This window comes from Rissa tridactyla, chromosome 1, assembly GCF_028500815.1.
Source record: "Rissa tridactyla isolate bRisTri1 chromosome 1, bRisTri1.patW.cur.20221130, whole genome shotgun sequence".
Lineage (NCBI taxonomy): Eukaryota > Metazoa > Chordata > Aves > Charadriiformes > Laridae > Rissa > Rissa tridactyla.
Genome location: NC_071466.1, coordinates 214,331,447 through 214,351,311, shown reverse-complemented (window position 1 = coordinate 214,351,311; position 19,865 = coordinate 214,331,447). Strand labels below are relative to the sequence as shown.

The window sequence follows — 19,865 nt, the reverse complement described above, 5'->3', positions numbered from 1 at the left end:
GTAACTTTTTCTACGTAAGTGCAGGAAGCACTGCTTTGGAAGTGCAAGCCTAAAGACAGTAGATGGTAATTTAGTTGAGAGCTAGCCCCATTGTTTAAACAACTTCCATTTTTTTTAGATACTCCTGATGGCTTATTTTTCCCTTTTCCTTTGTAAATTTACCCACCCTCTCTATTCTCTTCCATGTGAAATTACATCCCCGTTAAGGAATAATTTAAGGCTGCTGATGGCTTTCTAAAGCAGTTCCCACCACCTTCCTGACCTGATGGCACGTGAATCAAGGTCTGTACCCCCGCTGCCAAAGCTTTCCTACAGCTGCTGAGTTTTTGTGGCTTCCTGGCCTGCTGTCACCACCGTGCAGCTGCTGGGTGCAGCGAGACAGCCAGCCATCCATTCCTGTCATCCCAGATGAGAGGGGTGACACGTGTAACGCTGAGCAGGGAAACACTGGTCTGTTTGAAATGGTTGGCAAAGTGGAAACTGCCTTGTGGGCCCTGGGCAGGACCTGTCTGGTTCAGCGGTGGTGTGCCAAGGGTCCATCAGGGACTCTCCTGCTGTTCCCATCCTTGTCCCCCACACAACGCGTCCTCAAATTCCCCTCAGACAGGCAAGGAAATCCTTTCTGCAACCTCCAGCCTTCCCCCTTTCAAGACACAGGCGTACCTCCCATGCAGCCCAGGTCAGGTCAACGTACCTAAGGAGTAGCACGTCCACAGAGGGAAGTTCTTTCCCAGTCCTTGAATCCCACGTTCATAGAATCATAGAATGGTTTGGGTTGGAAGGGACCTTTAAAGGCCATCTAGACCAAAGCCCCTGCCACAAGCAGGGACATCTTCAACTAGAACAGGCTCCTCACAGCCCCATCCAACCTGACCTGGAATGTTTCCAGGAATGGGGCATCTCCCACCTCTCTGGGCAACCTGGGCCAGGGTTTCATCACCCTCATTGTAAAAAAAAAATCTTTTATCTAGTCTATATCTTCCCTCTTTTAGTTTAAAGCCATTACCCCTTGTCCTGTCGCAACAGGCCCTGATAAAATGTTTGTCCCTGTCTTTCTTATAAGCCCTCTTTAGGGACTGGAAGGGGCTCTAAGGTCTCCCCGGAGCCTTCTCCTCCAGGCTGAACAACCCCAACCCTCTCAGCCTGTCCTCACAGCAGAGGGGCTCCAGCCCTGGGAGTGTCTTCATGGTCTCCTCTGGACTTGCTCCAACAGGTCCATGTCTCTCCTGTGCTGAGGGCACAGTGCTGATTGCTATACGGACCCCCGAGGGACATCGCTTGTCACCGATCTCCCTCTGGACATTGAGCCATTGGCCCCTAACCTTGGGATGTGGCCATCCAACCATTTAGCATGAAGAGCCATTACGGAGCTTCACCCAAAAGATTTAATTGCAAGGTCTTGGCAGCAAACGTTTGCTGTGACTATGAAGATGCATTGGGTCCCACAGCAGAGGGAAAACCCAGTGATGGTGAGGGCTGACATCCACATCCCCCACCCAGCTGGAAAGAGAAAAAAAATTACGGGGCTTCGGATCAACAGTTTTGATGAATAATTTTACTTTTCTGGTAACCGGTGGCGTTGCTGCCTGTTTAAATGATGCGCCTGGGCTCTGCTCCAGCGCCTCACGGGAACGGCCCCTGCTCGTCCGCTTTGGGCCTGCGGAGGAGCCGCGATCGCCCGCCGCTGGGGAAGCCCAGCCCAGGTCCCTCCAGCGCTCCGAAATCCCGCCTGACACCAACTTTTCCTCACAGCGCTGTAGAAAACCCCGATTTCGTTTTTGGGTTTTTTTTTGTGGGAGTGGAACTCGAACGGCTCCGCTCCGTGACCCTACCGTCCGCTGCCGCCATGACCCCTCCGTCCCGCCCGCCCTGCCGATGGCCGAGCGCTCGATGCGCCCCGCCGCTCCGCGCCGCGCCCCGCTCGATGCGCTCGGCGCTGGAACGGCGCGGCCTGGCGCTGGCGGCGGGGAGGCGCGGCGCCAAGATGGCGGCGGCGGCGGGCTGTGCGTGAGCCTCCCTCGGCCCTCCCGGCCCAGGGCGGGCGGCGGGCCCCGGGCGGCACCGCGCCGAGCCCAGCCGGCATGTGCGAGACCTACTCGCGGTGGCTGCTGCGGGTGTCGGTGGCGCAGATTTGCCAGGCGCTGGGTTGGGACTCGGTGCAGGTTTCGGCCTGCGACCTCCTCACCGACGTGCTGCAGCGGTACCTGCAGGGACTGGGCCGGGGCTGCCACCGCTACTGCGAGCTCTGTGAGTGCGGGCCGGGCCGGGGGGTAGGGCGCTGTGCTGTGGGGAGAGGGGCTGTGGCGAAGGACGCGCTTGTTGCCGTTTGGACACGGTCCTGGGAAGCCGGCTGTGGGTGGCTCTGCTCGAGCAGGGGTCTGGACCAAGCGACCTCCATAAGTCCCTGCCAGCCTCGGCCATTCTGTGAAGGGGGGTGGCGGAGCAGTGCTGTGGGCCGTGGGGAGGGGAGGCTATGGGGAGGGAGGTTGTGGGGAGGGCAGCTGTGGGGCAGGAAGCTGTAGGGCAGTGCTGTAGGGTGCTTTGCAAGGGGAGGGTCAGGGAAATGTGACAGGAGGAGGGCATAGGGAGGTGGGCTTTGGGTAGCGCTGGGGTCTGTGGGGCTGCGGGTGCGAGGTACGAGGTACATGCATGGGGGAGGTCAGTGTCGTGATGGGATGGGGAGGTGGCCCGTGGGCCAGTTCTGTAGGGAGAGAACATGGAGAAAATGTCTGTGGAGGAAGGTGAGGACACGGGGGTGATCAGGCTGTGGGGTCGTGCAGGGGCCAAGGGGGTGGATTAGGCTGTAGGGCAGTGGTGGGGGCCATGGGGGAGATCAGGCTGTGGGGCAGTGGTGGGGGCTGTGGGGAGGTGGGCTGTGGGGAGGTGGGGAGACTCCAGCTGGGGGAAGGTGAAGGGGAGTTGGGCTGCGAGGCAGTGCAGGGGGCTGAGAGGATGAAGGGGGAAGCTGTGGGACAGTCCTGGTGCACAGGGGCCTTAGTGCGAGGGAGAAGTGGGCTGTGGGGTGGTGGATCTGGAGTGTGGACATGGATGAGGAACTGGGGCTGTGGACTTGAGGAAAATGGTGCTCTGAGGCAGTGGGTCTGGGGTGTAGGGAGATGGGGCTGCTGCCCCATTTTCTTTGACTGCAGCATAGCCAGGTATGTGTACAGGAGAGGGAGATGGGACTGTTGGCCCTGCTGCTGAGGCTGTAGTCTGATGGATCTGGAGGGGATGTACTGAGAGGGGAAAAGGGGCAGTCAGCCCCTTTATGGGTGGGATGTGTGCATGGGAGGACGTGATGCTGCTGTTGTGTTGTCCTGGCTTACCCACAGGTCAAGGTCTGTGCCGTGGTAGGAATGCTGGGGAGGCTGTGGGGCCCTACTGCAGATGGGGATGTGTGTGTAGGGTTTGGATGTGGGCACACGGGGAAGTGCTGAAGCTGTAGGGCGAAGGGTTTGGGCTGGGTGTATGGGGCAGGGAGGTGGGAGATGTTAACCCCTGCTGTGGGAGGTGTGTAAGGAGTGAAGAGATTGAGCTGCAGTGCATGGGGTCCGAGACGTGTGCCTGGGAGGAGCGGAATCACCTGCACGGGGAGGGAGAGATGTGTCTGGAAATGCAATTGCTGGGGCTGGAGTGCTCTGGGTTGGATATATATGTGTAAAGGGGGAAGTGATTTGTGGGGCTGGAGGTGCATGTGGCGGTGTGGGGCTTTATAGCTGCCCAGGGAGGCACATGTGCTGTGCAGGGTCAGGGATCTATATAGGGATGAGGTGGGGCTGTGGTGCCTGTGGGGCTACCGTGCATGTATGGGGGCAGGCAGGGGGCTGTGGTCAGGGATTGACGTGAACCAGGGCAGCATGGGGCCATATGTGTGAGGCTAGGGATGTGTGTGTACAGGGGGAAGCGACTGTACTGTGGGGCTGTGAACGTGTGTGTGGGGAGTGTGGGGCTGCAGTGTGTGAAGGCAGGGATGCAGTGGAGTGTGGTTTTTTGGGGAGATGGAGCTGTAGTGCACAGGATGTGGGAAGGTGATGGGGTTGCATGTGGGAGGTGTGGAGTATGTGGTATGGATAACGGGAGGGATGGGGCTGGGGGTAAATTTAGTGCGCGTGGCACGAGGTGTGAGTGTTCTCATGTGGGTGCAGTGGAAGAGGTTTGGCTGGATATGTGGGGGACTGGAGTTAGCCAGTGCTGCCATTGAGGAGGCACATGCCGAAGGAGCTGGGAGTGATGGTGGGAGGCAGGATGGCCAGGGCCTCACTGGATTTGGGGTGAGGTTGTGCTGGGGTGGGACTGTGGAAGGGCTGAGTTTATACCACGTGGGAGAAAAGAAAGGAGTTCTGGGAGTCAGAGCAAGGACTACTGGCTGGGTCACATAGGAGTATGGAGTGTGTGTGTGAACGGGATGGGGAAGGGACAAAAAGTATCACTACTGGGGCTGGGACTGTGACAAAGGATGAAGTTGTGTGTCCCTTGGGGTTGTGTGTGTCCCTGCACAGCCTGCAGTGGAGGTACTGAGCAGGGCAGATGACCGGGATCTGTAAGTATTGGGGAGAAGCTGAAGGGGGGAGCACAGAGTGGAGAGGCTGGGGGGAGCAAGGGTGCCCTGAAGGGATGGGTATAGGCTGTGTGTGCACAAAGAAACAGGGCTGCTTGTGCCTCCAGTGCTGAGAGGGACATGTTTCCCCTTCCTTTGGCATGCTGGGGAGTTGCAGAGTTGTGAGTTGCTGCTGCTCTGTGTGTACATGTGGAGGGGGAAGTCCTGGAGAGCCCCTGGGGCAGAGCTCAGAGCTGCTACAGTTGGGTCTGGCAGCAAGGAGGGTATTTAGAGGAAGCGGGGTGGATTTGGGGCTGGATTTGGGGGGTGGATTTGGGGCTACTGTAGCTACCACCAGTTTAGAGAATGTGTTGGGGACTGTGGGAGGTTATGGGAGAGGTGACAGGGATGACAGCCCTGAACTGCAGAAATGGAGAAGTTTGCTAGCCGTTCTGTCCGAGTTGTGGGAACTGTGCTAATGAGGGTGTTGCAACTGTGGATGAGAGGAGTATCATAGAATCATAAACTGTTTAGAATTGGAAAGGACCTTAAATGTCATCTAGTTCCACCCCCACTGCCATGGGCAGGGACACCTTCCCCTAGACCAGGTTGCTCAAAGCCCTATCCAGCCTGGCCTTGAACCTTTCAGGGATGGGGCATCCACAGCTTCTCTGGGCAACATGTGCCAGTGGTTCACCACCCTCAGAATTTCTTCCTAATATCTAATCTAAATCTCCCCTCTTTCAGTTTAAAACCCTTACTCCTCATCCTATCGCTGCACTCCCTGATCAAGAGTCCCTCCCCATCTTTCCTGTAGCCACTTTAGGAACTGAAAGGGGCTCTAAGGTCTCCCTGGAGCCTTCTCTTCTCCAGGCTGAACAACTCCAACTCTCTCAGCTTGTCTTCACAGGAGAGGTGCTCCGGACCTCTCGTCATTTTCATGGCCCTCTTCTGGACTCACTTCAACACGTCCATGTCCTTCTTATGTTGGGGGCTCCAGAGCTGGACACAGTACTCCAAGTGGGGTCTCACCAGAGTGGAGCAGAGGGGCAGAATCACCTCCCTTGCCTTGCTGTCCACACTTCTTCTGATACAGCCCAGGATACGGTTGGCTTTCTGGGCTGCAAGTGCACATTGCTGGTTCATGTCCAGCTTTTCATTCACTAACACCCAAGCCCTTCTTGGCAGGGCTGCTCTCAATCCCTTCATCCCACAGCCTGTATTTGTGCTTGGGGTTGCCCCAACGCAGGTGCAGAACCTTGCACTTGGCGTGTTGAACTTCATGAGGTTTGCACAGGCCCACCTCTCAAGCCTGTCCAGGTCCCTCTGGATGGCATCCCACAGCTTGGTGTCATCAGCAGACTTGCCAAGGGTGCACTCAATCCCACTGTCCATGTCGCCGACAAAGATGTTAAACAGCACCAGTCCCAGTACTGACCCCTGAGAAATGCCGCTTGTCACAGGTTGCCACTTGAACATTGAGCCGTTGACTGCAACTCTTTGAGTGCAGCCATCCAGCCAGTTCCTTATCCACCGAGAGGTCCATCCATCAAATCCATGTCTCTCCAATTTAGAGACCAGGATGTTGGGCCAGACTGTCAAATGCTTTGCTCAAATCCAGGTAGATGACGTCAGTTGCTCTCCCCTTATCCATCAGGTTCCTTAGATGATCTCAAACCTGATCTTGTCCTGCAGTGGGCAGTTCCTCATTCTCCCAGTCCCTGCCTTTGCCTTCTGTGACTTGTGTGGTGCATCTACAGCCCTTCTCAGTGAAGACCGAGGCAAAAAAGTCATTGAGCACCTCAGCCTTGTCCCATATCTCAGGTGACCAGGTCTCCTGTTTCCTTCCAGAGAGGGCCCACATTTTCCCTAGTCTTCCTTTTATCACCAACGTACCTATAGAAGCTTTCTTGTTGCTCTTGATGTCCCTGTATGTGTTGCTGTCAACTGGTGGTGGATGCAGCCTCAAGCCTGTGAAAGCTGGTAATGTTGTGTTCTTCTACAAGAGGAAATTTGGAGAGTGTGCGGAGCAAAGACCTGCAGGTCAGGCAGGAGGCATGGTGAGATTAGCTTGGTCAGGAGAGGAGCAGTCGTGGCCTGAAGGTGCTGCTGCTTGTGCTCATGCCTCCCCTCTGAAGTAGAAGTTCTCACTGCTGAGCGATCCCCATCAAGCAAAGTGATGCTTTGAACATACCTGGTCCTGCCTCTGCTTCCTGATTTTAGGAATAATTGAGATCGAGTCTGGGGCTGCCGCTTTAACTGAGTTCAGAAGGCACTTACTTAGTGATATTGCTGCAAACTTTTTGAGTTCTAGTTTGAGTAGGTTTCCTCGTATGAGCTTTCAGCAAATTTGACACCTAGTTGGATGTGAAGCTGTGTGTGGTCAGTCTGGAAATGGGACTGTGCAATATTAAACCAGTGGCACCAGTGCACCTGCTGCACCGGTGAATTCCGTATCTCAATCTGAACGGAAATTATCTGTAAAGAGATTAAAGGGGACAACAGAGAGAGCTGGGGAGAACTGTGTTATGGGGTAAAAAAAGGAGCTAAATCTAGGCTGGGTCAGAGCTGTCCTTTGACATGGTGAGTACAAATTTTGGGATGATGGTTTTGTTAGTGGATGACTGCATGTGCAAGAGATGAGTTTTTCAGCAGCGTTGCCCCCCGTGAGCTCAGCTGCGTCTGCCACAGGTACTGCAGCGTTTGTGAGGCTGGGAGGAAAAGCCGCAGAATTGGTGAAAATACAGCTTTTTACTTGCGGTGTTTGAGGAAGTGGAAGTGCGTAGAAATGAGGTATCCCTCTTGCTTTGGGTGTGCTCATTGAAAGTGGGGAAAGGAATTAATTGTTTCCCCTCTATGAATGGAGAAGGAAGTATCATAGTCTTTCTTTTTTTTCTTTTTTTTTTTTTTTGTGGAGAAGAAGGGGAATATGCTGTTTTCATGCCAGTGATACGGTATTTCTTGTATTTACCTCTCCTAAAATGATTCCTGTCTTTATTTCTTTAAAAGGTTTATGAAAAGACATCTTAACGCTCGGCTGATGTCTCCCTGCTTTTTCGGAATTGTTTCCTTTTTCTCCTAAAATAAGTTACAGTACAAACCCAGCTCTGGATGAATGAGCTGAATTTTGCCATGGTTTTGCATAAGTGGAATTAATTAAATTCCAATTGTAGCATCTTTATTGTCAGTGTGTTATCTCAAAGTCAAACCAGTGGGGTTTGAGTTAGCAGGGTTGTCAGCTGGAGGGACGTAATCTTTGTATTCGAAGCTGAATGGATTTACTCTGACGTAATTGAGACGGTGTGGTATTGCTCTGAAAAGCATGTCATTGCCGTACACGTATTTTCTCAGTTGCAAAAGAAAATGATGGCTTTCCCAGCTGTGTTAGATCTTTGTTCCAGCTGTTACATTCCATTAGCAGAGCTACATTCAAGATTTTCATTACTTTTCTGCTGTTGTTTCTTTGCATTTGCGGTAGCTGGGGTTGATGGGAGCTTCTGTGGCTGCAAAAGGATTTGCCAAACGGGCTTGAGATGTGTTTGATGCCGTGAAATGCTTCTGAATAGTGTGTTGGGGGTGGAGGAGAGAGTGAACTTACAGGGGAGAAAATAAGGGTTTTTCCTGTTAAAGTACACCGCGTTACGCTGTTAAAATTTGCAGAAAGCTTGTAAGAGGAAGCCTGTTCAATATGCCGTACGCTCCACACATGTTTTTATCTTAGAATTTAAATAAAATATTTGAAAAGCAGTGCTGGAGTATGTAATTAAGGTATTGAACTACAAAACCAAACTGACATTGTGAGGTTTCTGGGAGCAGAGTTCTATGTTGTTGTTGTTGTTGTTGTTGTTTGTTTTAAGCAGAGGTGAAAAGGGAAAAGTTCTCTGTGAGGCGCAGCTTTGTTTTGCACTCCCATTTCACATGGTTTGATAGAGGTGGCGGCACAGCTGGTGTTTTGGGTTAACTGCTCTGGATTTTCTAGTATACGTTGGGGTTTTTTTTAACATTGTGGAACTGTCCAGTGGAGACAGGCGGTATCTGCTTCCTTTGCTAAGAGTTTAGCTTGGCAGTGGGCTGGTTGGTTATAGACATGCGGAATACGTTGTGTTTTACCTCTTAATTTAGCACATTTCCAGTAAGGAAATTCAGTTTCCTGTATATTTATGTGAGTGCCGTAATTCACGGGAGGGATGAGGAGGGCAGTCATGGTTTATGCCCTAAAAAAGCCTGATTTTTCTACTACATTGCTTTAAAAGACAACCAGGTAGAAGCTGCGTAAATTTAATCACTGAGGGCACCTGGGCGTATTTCAGCAGGACAAATGTAGATTATATGCTGTTAAAAATAGAAGAGTAATAAACTAGATATTAATTTAGGGTTGTGTTGGATCTAGAAGTGGGGGTTTTGGTACTCTTTTCTGGAATTTTCAGTCTTGAGCATATGTTTGGACATGTTGTGATTATTTTTTTTTAAATTTTAAATTTTTTCTTCTGAAAGTTGCTTACAGTGAGGAAATAAAGCTTAAAAGTTGCCCTTTAGTTTCATTTTGTGTGACTACTTTTTTGAAGATTATTTTTGTGTAAACATAGAATCACAGAATATCTCAAGTTGGAAGGGACCCGTAAGGATCATTGGGTCCAACGCCCTGCTCCTCGCAGGACTACCTAAACCTAATTCCATATATATACATAAAAATAACATTAAATATAAATAATATTAAATATTTTTAAAGTTATATTAATAATTCAACTGCATTTATATTAAAAGGCAGGCTCTGATCTGGTGAGCACAACATTGTAACTGGAAGGAAAAATGTCAGATCTTGCAAAATGTTTTGCCAAGATAGAGCTGGCCCAAAACCTGCTCCAGTGTCACTGCACAATCTCCGGTCAAGGAAAACTTAACTTCATTATAGCAAATCTCTGCTTTGGAGAATGCAAACAGCAGACCAATATTTTCACTGGGAATTACGACAGTGGAGAGAATAGACCTGGCATCAACCAACTCTTTATTTCTTTCTAATTAAAACCTTGTACGTTTTTTTTCATTTTTGTTCTTTTTGGTTTTGTTTTTTTTTTTTTTAAGTTACTTCACTCTTATCAGTATATAATGGTAATCTCTATCAAAGTGTTAGATTTTGATGATGAGTTTAAATGAGCTGATTCCCTTTACTCATGCTGAATGACTGTTGTAACAAGTATCTCTCCAGGGCCCATAACATTTGTTATAAGCAGTGTACCTCTTTATGTCCTGATAACCTTAAATGTTGATGTTTTGAAGCTAATTAACTTCTCACTGACTACCAATAAAGAAGGTCAACTTTTTTTTCCTTTTTTTTTTTTTTTTTTCACTTGACATTTATGAGGTTACCAGGAAAAAGAGCAGGCTCCGAGCAGCAATAGCAAGAAGATGCTTTTGCCTGCCTGGTAACTACATTAATAGGACCCTTTTCCCCCACTTAAGTGCTCTCCAGCAAGGCATATGTACTTATTTAATAATGTACTGTGTATGCTTCTGACTGTTCTTGTGGATGCTGGATGGAAGCGATGTGTTGTTGGTTTGAAAGAGTTATCCTGGAGTAACTATTCAGTGTAGATACACGGGTATTTAATACAGGGTTGAGTGATGTGCCTGAGCACAAGGAATCTGTGACAGAGGCTGTAATAAAAATACCGAGGAGCTATACCTAATAATTTGCTAGTTAAAATAAAATTTTTAAAAAATACTTCTTTTATTGTAGACATGAGGGTGAATGCTGAGCTATTTATAATAGACTGTACATGTTGCGTGGGTAGTGACTCATTAATTTTTCTCAATATATATTTATTACAGAGCTGTAGTTGCTCCCTTTGAAAAAAACCTGGCATGAAACTGAAAGCTCTTCTGTTCTGTACACTCATTAAATGTTCCCTGTTTCACATGAACTTTGAGCCAGGAAGGAGGAGGTGCTGGGGGTGAGCTTGACAAAAGTAAATCAGCTATTTTGAGACTTTAATAATTCAAGAGTTTGACAGTTTATGAATTTAAGGAAAACAAGATAGTTTTTCCCTAACGCTCACTGACCCCCTCCCAGTTTCTTTGGATGACATGAGGGTTGATCAGCTTGTTTTCTGGAGAAATTCTTGTGACTTCTGCAAAAATAACTAGGCTTCTAAAAATTCCTTTTCCCCACAAACTGAGAGCGAACGTTTGTTGCTTGAAGGGGACTTAGTGCATTGCCCCCATATTCTGTTTGATTTGGTTGTCCTTGTGGACAACTGGGTTAATCAGCAGTGTTGAGGGCTGGATAACTTCCCACCCGAATATTCAGCTCTGCGTGGATTCTGTTTGCTGGTATTTTTGATGCTGTACTTTTTGGGGGATCCATTTCTGTGTGCAGATTCCCCCACACCCGGTGTTTGTTCTCATTCATAGGGAAGCTGAGAGTATCGTAACTGCACGGCCATTCGCACAGGTTTCTGATGAGCTGTTTTGAGATTGAATGGTCTTAATCAGAACAACAGATATTATTTGATTCGTTGTGGTATAGGGAATAGAAGCTGGAAACCAAAGCTCCAAAGCTGTTTGTGATCTGATACTGACTTGCTGTGTGACACTGGATTAATTATTTCACTGGGAGGGTTCAGCATCTGAATTTTTAAACTGAGGATAACACAAATATCTGAAGAATATCGAGACAAGTTCAGTATGTACAAATGAAACTCTTTTTTGGCATCATTTGCTTACAGAAAAAAGCCTAAGACTGAATGAAAGACCAGGAGAGAGTGCGTTACATGTTTGTCAGCATTCTCTTTCATGTGCCTGGCTTCTGCTGTTATTGTGGATTTTTATTAAACTGGAGAGAGAAAAGGAATGCTAAACTGTTCAAACATAAGTATGAAGGCACAAGCCTTTATTTGATAAATCACCTGAAATTACATTTAATACATTTTTGTGCTGTGTGTATTTCCAATTGATGTCTTTTGATTTAAACATAGATATGAATACAGGGCTGAAACTTTTTTTGTACACTTTTACCATGAGGACACTCTTTCTTGAAAAGAAGAGGTTAAAGGACCAGTCCTTTTTGTCCCTGTGACAGTTACAGGTTTACATTTTTTATTTTGTTATTTTTTTTTTTAGCTTTTATGACTTGGCCTTGACGTTTTAACTTATGTCTTGGCATTGTCTCTTTGGAGGCAAACGGCAAAGACATGGGAAAGTTGATTTTTCTTCAGGTTTTTTTTTTTTGAACCTGCATTCTAACACACATAATTGGTTTTGGATGTGGTTGCTTTAATATTTCCATGCTTCAATTACACTTAGTAGTTGCTACTCTGCCACGTGTTCTTAATAAGCACTTGTAGGAAGAAGTGCTTTTTAGCATTTATCGCTTGCTAATCACGTCAGTACACATTTTTGGAGGTTAAAAAGATCGTGTGTAGATCTAGGAAAAGACCTTTTCCTATCGCAGTGATGAACTGGACTAGACTTTCACCCTGAGTGGATGCCGGTGCTGGTGTCAAGAGGCGCACGCTGAGCGAGGTACTCAAACCCCAGTAACGGGGTAGGTGGTGTTGGTGCACCTTGCAGTCCCATGCCCCATGTTGTCCAGCTGGGAAACCTCTTGCAGCATTTTTCCTGCCTGGAACTTGGTTTTTCTTCCAAGGGAAGCTGGACCCAAGTATGGTGTGTGTCTGTGCCAGTGGGTACGCTTTCCAGGTCTAGGCAATGCCCACCTGAGAATGAGTGCTGTGAGTCTCACCATGAATCTGTCTGTCTTGCAAACAGCACAGTCGGTGATTTCAGGAGTGTCCGGGGAATAAATATGCTCTACTTCTGGGCTTGTTGAAAAGGTTTGAAAAGTTTTCCCCAAGTTTTTCTTTTGAATTCGCAGTCCCAACTTCTACGTGTTAAGTCTTGATGCCATAGAAAATGGTTCAGTAAATTCAAAGGTACCTTGTAGTCTGAAGAGCAACTAAAAGTGACAAGGCAAAATTTCTTAGCTGTGTCAATTATCTAAATTTAATTTTTTAAGGATAAAGCACTCTTCCTTCTGCCCAATAACTATAGGTATCTCATAACTACTCCGGAGTGGTGGTATCCTCCTTTAATGGTATTTATGTAAGTCTCTGCATTTCTCATGTCAACACAAAATTTCCCAGTTATGTCAACTACCTAAATTTAAGTTTTTATGGATAAAACACTCTTCTGTCCGCTCAATAACTACAGGGATTTCATAACTACTCCAGAGTGGTGATATCCACCTTTAATTATGTTTATATAAGTCTCCACATTTCTCTGTCCCTAGAGTCTGCAGGGGAAACTAGTATTGCACTTGTACTAAATATTATTCAGACACAAAATCCAAGATGGTTCTTGTCGTAGGGAGTTTATGTTCTAAATAGAGATGGACAAAAGAGGCGATAACTTGGTCTGATCTCCCTTTTAGCTGTGGAGAGAATTAAAACACAAGCAACTTGCCCAGAGTCACACAAGAGGCCAGTGTTACAGAGCTGAGAATCAAAACCATAATCTGAGTATTACCCTTATCTTCACTGCAAGACTAAGAAGAGAAATTCTAGAACAAAATTCTTATTTTCTAAATGTACCTGCAGGCGTGAGTAGGCTGGGGGTTTGAATTCATCCAGTGATGTGAGAACCTGCCTGCTCGACTGCTTCGGCTTCAAGATAAACCAAGAAGAGATTAGGTTAAAGGACAAACAAAAGAGCATCCCCCCCGTTCTCCGAAGCTGGGGCTTCACAATAGCGATTGTGTTCCTTCAATAAGCACGGGCTGGTTTTCCATAATTGCTTTTTAAAGAAAATCACAGCTTATCATCATGTAGGGATGTAATATCTTCATAAGCCAACTGTATAGAATTTTAATAATTCAGTATAATTTTATTGAATTAAAAGAAAAAAAGTCATTGTTAGGGTTTAAGGCATCTTTTGTTGTGTTATTGTTATTATGAAAAGTTAGGATGAGTCTCAAAGCGGTGCCTTGGCCACCAAAGCCAGGTGCCCAGTTCTCCCTCCGGAGGCCTTCGGAGGGATTTCCCTCTGTCGGGTCAGGGAAACCGAGGCACTTGGAGGATTTCTGCTCTGCATAGTTCAAATCTTTGAGCCAAATTGTATGTGTAGAACACCCTACGTCCCTTCTTGGACTGTTTTCTTGGAGGTCATATTAAATAAAGATCCTGACTGCTCGGGCAGTAAGGTTTCACTATGCGTTTCGTAAAGAAAAGAAGATTTTTGCTGTAGAGTCAAACTTAAATTGTACCCGAGGAAATCAGCCCCCAAAGTTTAGTATAAAATACTCTCTCCTCATCAAACCACTACTTAATATTCCTGTATTTCATGCGGGAGGTATATCTAACCGGTAGGTAAAGTGACTCATAGCTTATGAAGCCTGGAGATTTCATCTGGTGGAAAGATACTACGTGAAGTATTTTTGTTATCAAGAGATACACCAGATACCTTCTTTTTTTTGCTACCCGTAAGCTACAATTGGTTCAACAAAATGAAGTTGTTGATTTTCTAGTAATAATTACATGTAGTCTGTTACATACTGGTAAAGGGGCACTTTCTGAATATTGAGGGCTTGTTTTGTTCATTTGAATGTACATTCTGAAATTGAAAACTATTTTAAGTGTTGTTGCACGGTGTTAATTGACTGTTGCCAGGTAAAGCTGCCTGGTGCGGCTCCCTCGGTTTTGCTTGATTTGCTTCTTGAGGTGCAGCTTTTTAATGGTATGAATTGAAACAAAGGGATACGGATCAAAACAAAACACTTTTAAATGAGAGTGTGTTTTTAGCCTGTTGTGTAGCCCAACGAACGTTAAACGCGGCAGAACTGTGGGGCCGTAATCTCCATTATTGGTGGTGAGCCGAAGTGGGTTGTAATCTCTAAGCGTAGACCTGCAGGTCAATTATTTTTTTTTAAACTGGCTTTTTGCGAAAATGTTGTTCTCTTGTTGTTGTTTTTTTTTTTCTTACAGATGGCCGCACAGATCCAATTTTGGATGATGTAGGTGATGCCTTCAAGCTTATGGGGGTTAACCTGCATGAGCTGGAAGATTATATACACAATATCGAACCTGTCACTTTCGCACATCAAATCCCTTCGTTTCCCGTCAGCAAGAACAATGTCCTGCAGTTTCCCCAGCCGGGAAGTAAAGATGCGGAAGAAAGGAAGGAATACATCCCTGATTATATGCCACCTATTGTCTCCTCTCAAGAAGGTGCGAAATTAATCCTTTGCTTTAAGTTTTGGTCCCTGTGTGTTTGCGTATTTGTTTGCATCCTCGAGCAGATCGAGTTGTGCTGCCCGTAGCAGTCGCTCAGGAAGGACCCGCTGGGTGTTACACAAGTGTGGTTTCAAAACAGGTACTAGTGCTCTGGCAAGCTTCTTTCCCACTCTTGCACTTTCCTCCAGGATTAACTCTTGTCAAAGTACACCGTGTTAATACACATTTTTCTATAATGCATTTAAATTTTAAGTTTTCGGATGACAGTAGAAATGAATGCTTTACATTACCTTTTATCTGTTCTTCTCCCTTTTATATACTGCAAGAGGTTACATCATTTGGTAAAGGTAAAAGAAGGAAAGCTGCCGAGCCTGGCACAAAATTCCCAGCTCCTGACAGCTGTTTCTTCTTCCTTTGAACAAATCTAACACAAAAAAAAACCAACCAAACCCTCTTCCAGTTAGAATCAAGTCAGGTTTAAAATAAGGAAGAGTCATTCAGAGGCACACTGCTCGCTTTTAATTCTCTTTGCTAATGTTGGTTACGGTTTTGTCATCACACTTCCAACTGCTCTCCTTCTGTTTCTTGTGTAGAATTCCGGCAGAGGCAGGGCTGGTGGAGCCCGGTAACGGTGAAACCAACTATAGAAATGCTACGAGCTGCAGTTGGCTGGAGAATTTTAACAGTGGCGGTGGGAAAAAGCAAAATAGTTTTTTCTGGTTTTCAGCTACATGAGACTTGATTGCTAATAAGATAAACCTTTAAGAAATGCAACCTAGTCTGACTTTCCCTTCGAATAGTGAACATCACACAGCTGTATTTTGTGGGGAAATAAACCTTTGTAAGCTTGTGGAATGGGAACAAAAATCCCAGACAGAAGAACTTTATTTTCCAAAAGAGTGTATTGAACAGGTACAGTCCTCACAAGACACTTGTTTAATTTATAATTTCCATGGGCACAGAATGGATATCATGCATATTGTTCTTTTTTAAGAACTAAAGTCTCAAAGTCTGAACGTTGAAATATATGTAAAAATTCTGCCCAGTGTAAAGATGAACATGAATGGCCTCACCTTATTGGGTGAACGAAATCCATTGCTGCGCTGCTACAAATGTCACATGAGGCAGTTTTTCAATGATTTAGTAAGCTGGTGTAAGCGTATGTTCAGTTCTTCACACATCGCGTTTAGCTGGAGAGATGCGCTTACTGTGTGCTTCAGTGGGACTAAGGGAAATTATAGTCAGGAACAGGTATCTGAAGTGTAAAGAACTGTGAGATGCAGTGGGTTTAGTGTGTGCAGTAGAAAAAATACACTATTTCCAGTTACAGTATGAGGACTTACTCATACTGATCAGTATTTCTGAAGCTCTGTAGGCCTGGCTTTTCCGTTTTCTTTAATTGCATAGAATACATAGCTGTTTTATAGATCAACAGCATTTTAATGTCTCTTGCCTTAATATAACCCAGGAAGTGAAATTGCTGGTTTCGCTGAAGCTGCAGAAATATTTTCTTGGATTGATAACAAGGTACTAAGATCTTCCCCCTTGTGAAGTTTTAATAGGGTTGTTTTTAAAAATCTAACAATGAACTCTCTTAAACCAGGAAGAGACAAACTGAATGTAAGTATCATATATGTAGACAACACTAAACAGAGAAAAGTATAGAGGAAGATGTTGAGAAGTGAATAGGGATTTTAGCAGCCCTGTTCTGGCTATTTTCTTGAAATGCTTTAGCCTGATTTTTCAGGAGGTAAACAAACACCATTCTGTCAAAGAAATCTGTCATCTTTGAAGTGTAACAACTTACCCGGCAGTTTTGCCTTTTCTTTTTTTTTTTTTTATTTTCTTTTTTTCTCTACCTTGGAAAATCATACTTTAAAAATATGCAAGAAAGATCAAATCCAACAAGGCGCAAAGCGGCTGTAAAGGAATTTCTGAGCACGGGGGGCGAGAGATGAGAGTGTTCCAGACTCAGTCTGGTGGTGCATGACATAGAGGCTAAAAATTGAAATGGGGACAGTTGTGCGCTTCTTTTTTTTTTTTTTTTTTTTTTATATGTAACTTTTTATACTCTTTCTCTTGCAAGTTAGATCCAGGAGTTAGATTTTAGCAGTCCTTATAAATAATGTATGAATCCTTTTAACACCCGAAGCAAGAAGATATTATTTCCAAAGTTGGATGAGAACCAGGAAAACTTCTAATGCCTAAGGCTAGTCTATCAGAGGACCTATAGACACAACTTTAAAAAATGAATACAATTTTTTTTTGATGGAAGTTTAATGCAAGCATTAAATACAGCTGCGAAGTGCAGGTTTGTTGTAGTTGATTTAAAATACAGTTGAGGACACTTTGATTTTGAATTAAGTGTTTTCTGAAAACGCTATTTGTAGTTTTGTGCCTATGTTGGTTTTTTTTGGAAAGGGTGAGGTGGATCAAGAAACTCTGTTATGTATGTTTGGTTGTATTTTACTCTAAGCAAAATTTGGAAGAAAAACTTTTACTTTTGCAGATTAAAGGAATGCACTGTAAAAATACTGAAGAATTGCAGAAGTTGTTTGAATAGTTTGAAGATCTTTATAGAGCAGAAAAAAACCCCGTGCTGCTGCTAGGACTGTGCAGTTCATAACATTTTGAGTTGCTTTGAGTAGGCAATAAAGATAGTTAGTAATGAAGGGAAGGCTTCATGCACGTTACGATGGATAATGTAAATCTTTCAGTCACTTAAAGGAACTGTCAGGAAGACTCGTTATGTCCCATCTGATATTGAAGCCTAGATCTCAGCTCATGTTATGCATATTTGTTTACTGATATGATTCAGAAATCGCTAGTGCTGATATATTTTAGCCATAACATAGCCACGACGGTCTAAGGGTATGAGCAGATCAAGGTTTACTGGAAGAGGTAATATCTTTTAATTTAGTAGCTGATGTAACTAGAAATATTCTCTCTGGTGACAAACTGACTTCATAGGTAATTTTAGCTAGGTGCTTTAGTAGGAAAAAGCCTTTTTTTATTGTTAATTTTAAAAAACAAAACAGTGTTTAGTATGCACCGTGACCAGTAGGTGTTGCTAACCTCCTTCTAAAACGTCCTCTAGTTCTGTGCGTGTAACTAACTACTTCTTTCCACTTGCTCTAGAGCTGGTGGTGGTGTGCTCAGAGTGTACAATCTTCCCAGCAGCTTGTGCGATGGCTTAGTGATCATTGCCAAAGGCTCGATAAGAGCAAAAAGTCCTGCTCAGCCTGAGAGGAGCAGTTTCCTTTGTATGTGCTCGATAGTAAGAAAAGCTGAAACAGCTCTCTGAACCATTTTTGAAGCTGTGGGGGAAAGGGAGGAAGGCAAATAGGTTTTTCAGGATCTGTAATTTGTGTCGATTGGAAGCTCAGTTCAGGGATACAAGTTTTGTTCCAAGAATGCAGAAAATGTTTTTTTTTTTCCCTTAAATCTGGAGTGTCTCATTTCAGTAACACGCACTAACCAAATGCTTGTGCTGCGAGGATCTGCATATATAATTATATATATTATAAAACAATCTGACTCAGTATTGCCATGGCAAATGTTGGGTTTTTAGCAGTATTTTTACAAAGGCCACTGAAGGGATAATTTTATGCCAATGTATCATGATGTTCGCTGTCTGCCCATTTTTAATTAGTCTCCTTTTTGTTTTTTTGAGTTATTTTAGCGCTGTTGTCACTAAAATGTCATGGTAAACTTGTAAGACAGATTAAAAAAGGAGAAAAAAATAAATTAGTTGCAAAACATGATGGTCATGCTTTATTTCTTATGCTTTAATGTAAAAGAACATACATTTTGCAATAATACATCAACTTCATAGAATTTGTTGATTGCATTTGAAGCAAAACAGTACTGCTGAAACTAGGCCAGTTGAGAAAGCCCAGACACTTTTCCATAGCTAATAATCATCACTGTTACGTTGTGGGATAATGTTGAGAGTCCGGGTCTAGGTGCTTTAAGAAAGTGCATCATTCTCCATAATTTGAACAAAGAAAAGTGATATGTGAATCCTACATGTGCCATGGTAATACTATTTTTACGCTTCCTGGGACGACATTTTACCTGTGCCTCTTGTTATTACATCATTTGAAATAATAATAACGAATTTTTTAAAAAACATAACCACTTTATGTCAACTGCTTTCTTTTTTGGACTTTTTGAAGTCAGAAGTAGTCCAGTCCCTGTTTCTCTGACTGGAAGAGTGAAGAAAACATGTTGCTTTTGTGCATGCAATACTGTTCATATTCTGTTATATTTGCGTTAGGTGCTCATTCATCTCTTACCCTGTAATTGTGCTGGGGTAGGTCAGAAGGACATAAGGGAGAAGATGTGTGAGTCTTTTCCCAGTAGTTGAGATTTTTTGGGGGGAGATGGGTAGCTTTTAGGGGGTCAACCTTCCTCTCAATTCTTGCTTCATTTTTTTTTTTTTCTGTCTTCTGCTTCATACCACCTCACTCCCACTTCATAGAGGTTCAACTCCTTTCTCTTAAAGATGATCTGGAAACAAATGTTATTTTTACCAGGCATTAAGTTGTGTGGTCTTTCGTTCCTGGTAATGTGTGTTCAAACACTGGCATTGTATTTCTGATCGTTGAGTCAGGACCACTTCTTGGCACCGTCTACAAATTTGGATTTATCTGTAGCCTTTTCTGTCAGAGCATTTTATTTCCCTGGCAGATCAAAGCATAAAATTGTTGATCTTCTTACAGTCCTGCCTTTTCCCTTCTTTGCTGTTGATGTGATATTAGGACCTGTTTCCCACCAAAACCTGATGCTTGCAGCCACCTGGAAGTGTGAAAACCCATGCTGTTAAATTATACATGGTCTTAGAACATCTTTTTTTTTTTTTTTTTTTTTTTTTTTGTACAATGTTAATTGCTAAAAATCACATTTGAATTGATGAGAATGGGGGGGTGTGAAGGAAGGTGCTAATCAAAATAACATGATTTTTGCATCTGATATCTAGGGTCTACCGGTGCTAGAATTGTAATTGTATAAAGCATTAAGCATCACGGTGGTATAAAGCATTAGTGTCTCGCTCCAGTAGCTAGATATATCAGATTTTAAAATTGTCACTGGCCCCTCAG

At 44.7% G+C, this 19,865-nt stretch overlaps 1 protein-coding gene across 2 annotated transcripts in view; it reads left to right on the top strand.

Moving 5' to 3' along the window:
- Positions 1–1,968: 1,968 nt before the first annotated feature.
- TAF3 (TATA-box binding protein associated factor 3) overlaps positions 1,969–19,865 on the top strand; it is a 126,423-nt gene continuing 108,526 nt past the window's right edge. Inside the window, exons 1-2 of one of the 2 annotated variants that reach the window (XM_054189101.1) lie at positions 1,969–2,247; positions 14,515–14,757. In XM_054189101.1, coding sequence (XP_054045076.1) covers positions 2,082–2,247; positions 14,515–14,757 — 409 coding nt within the window. In that variant the 5' untranslated portion in view covers positions 1,969–2,081. Of the gene's footprint in view, positions 2,248–14,514; positions 14,758–19,865 lie in introns of those variants that run through there. The other variant, XM_054189102.1, reaches the window with a different exon arrangement.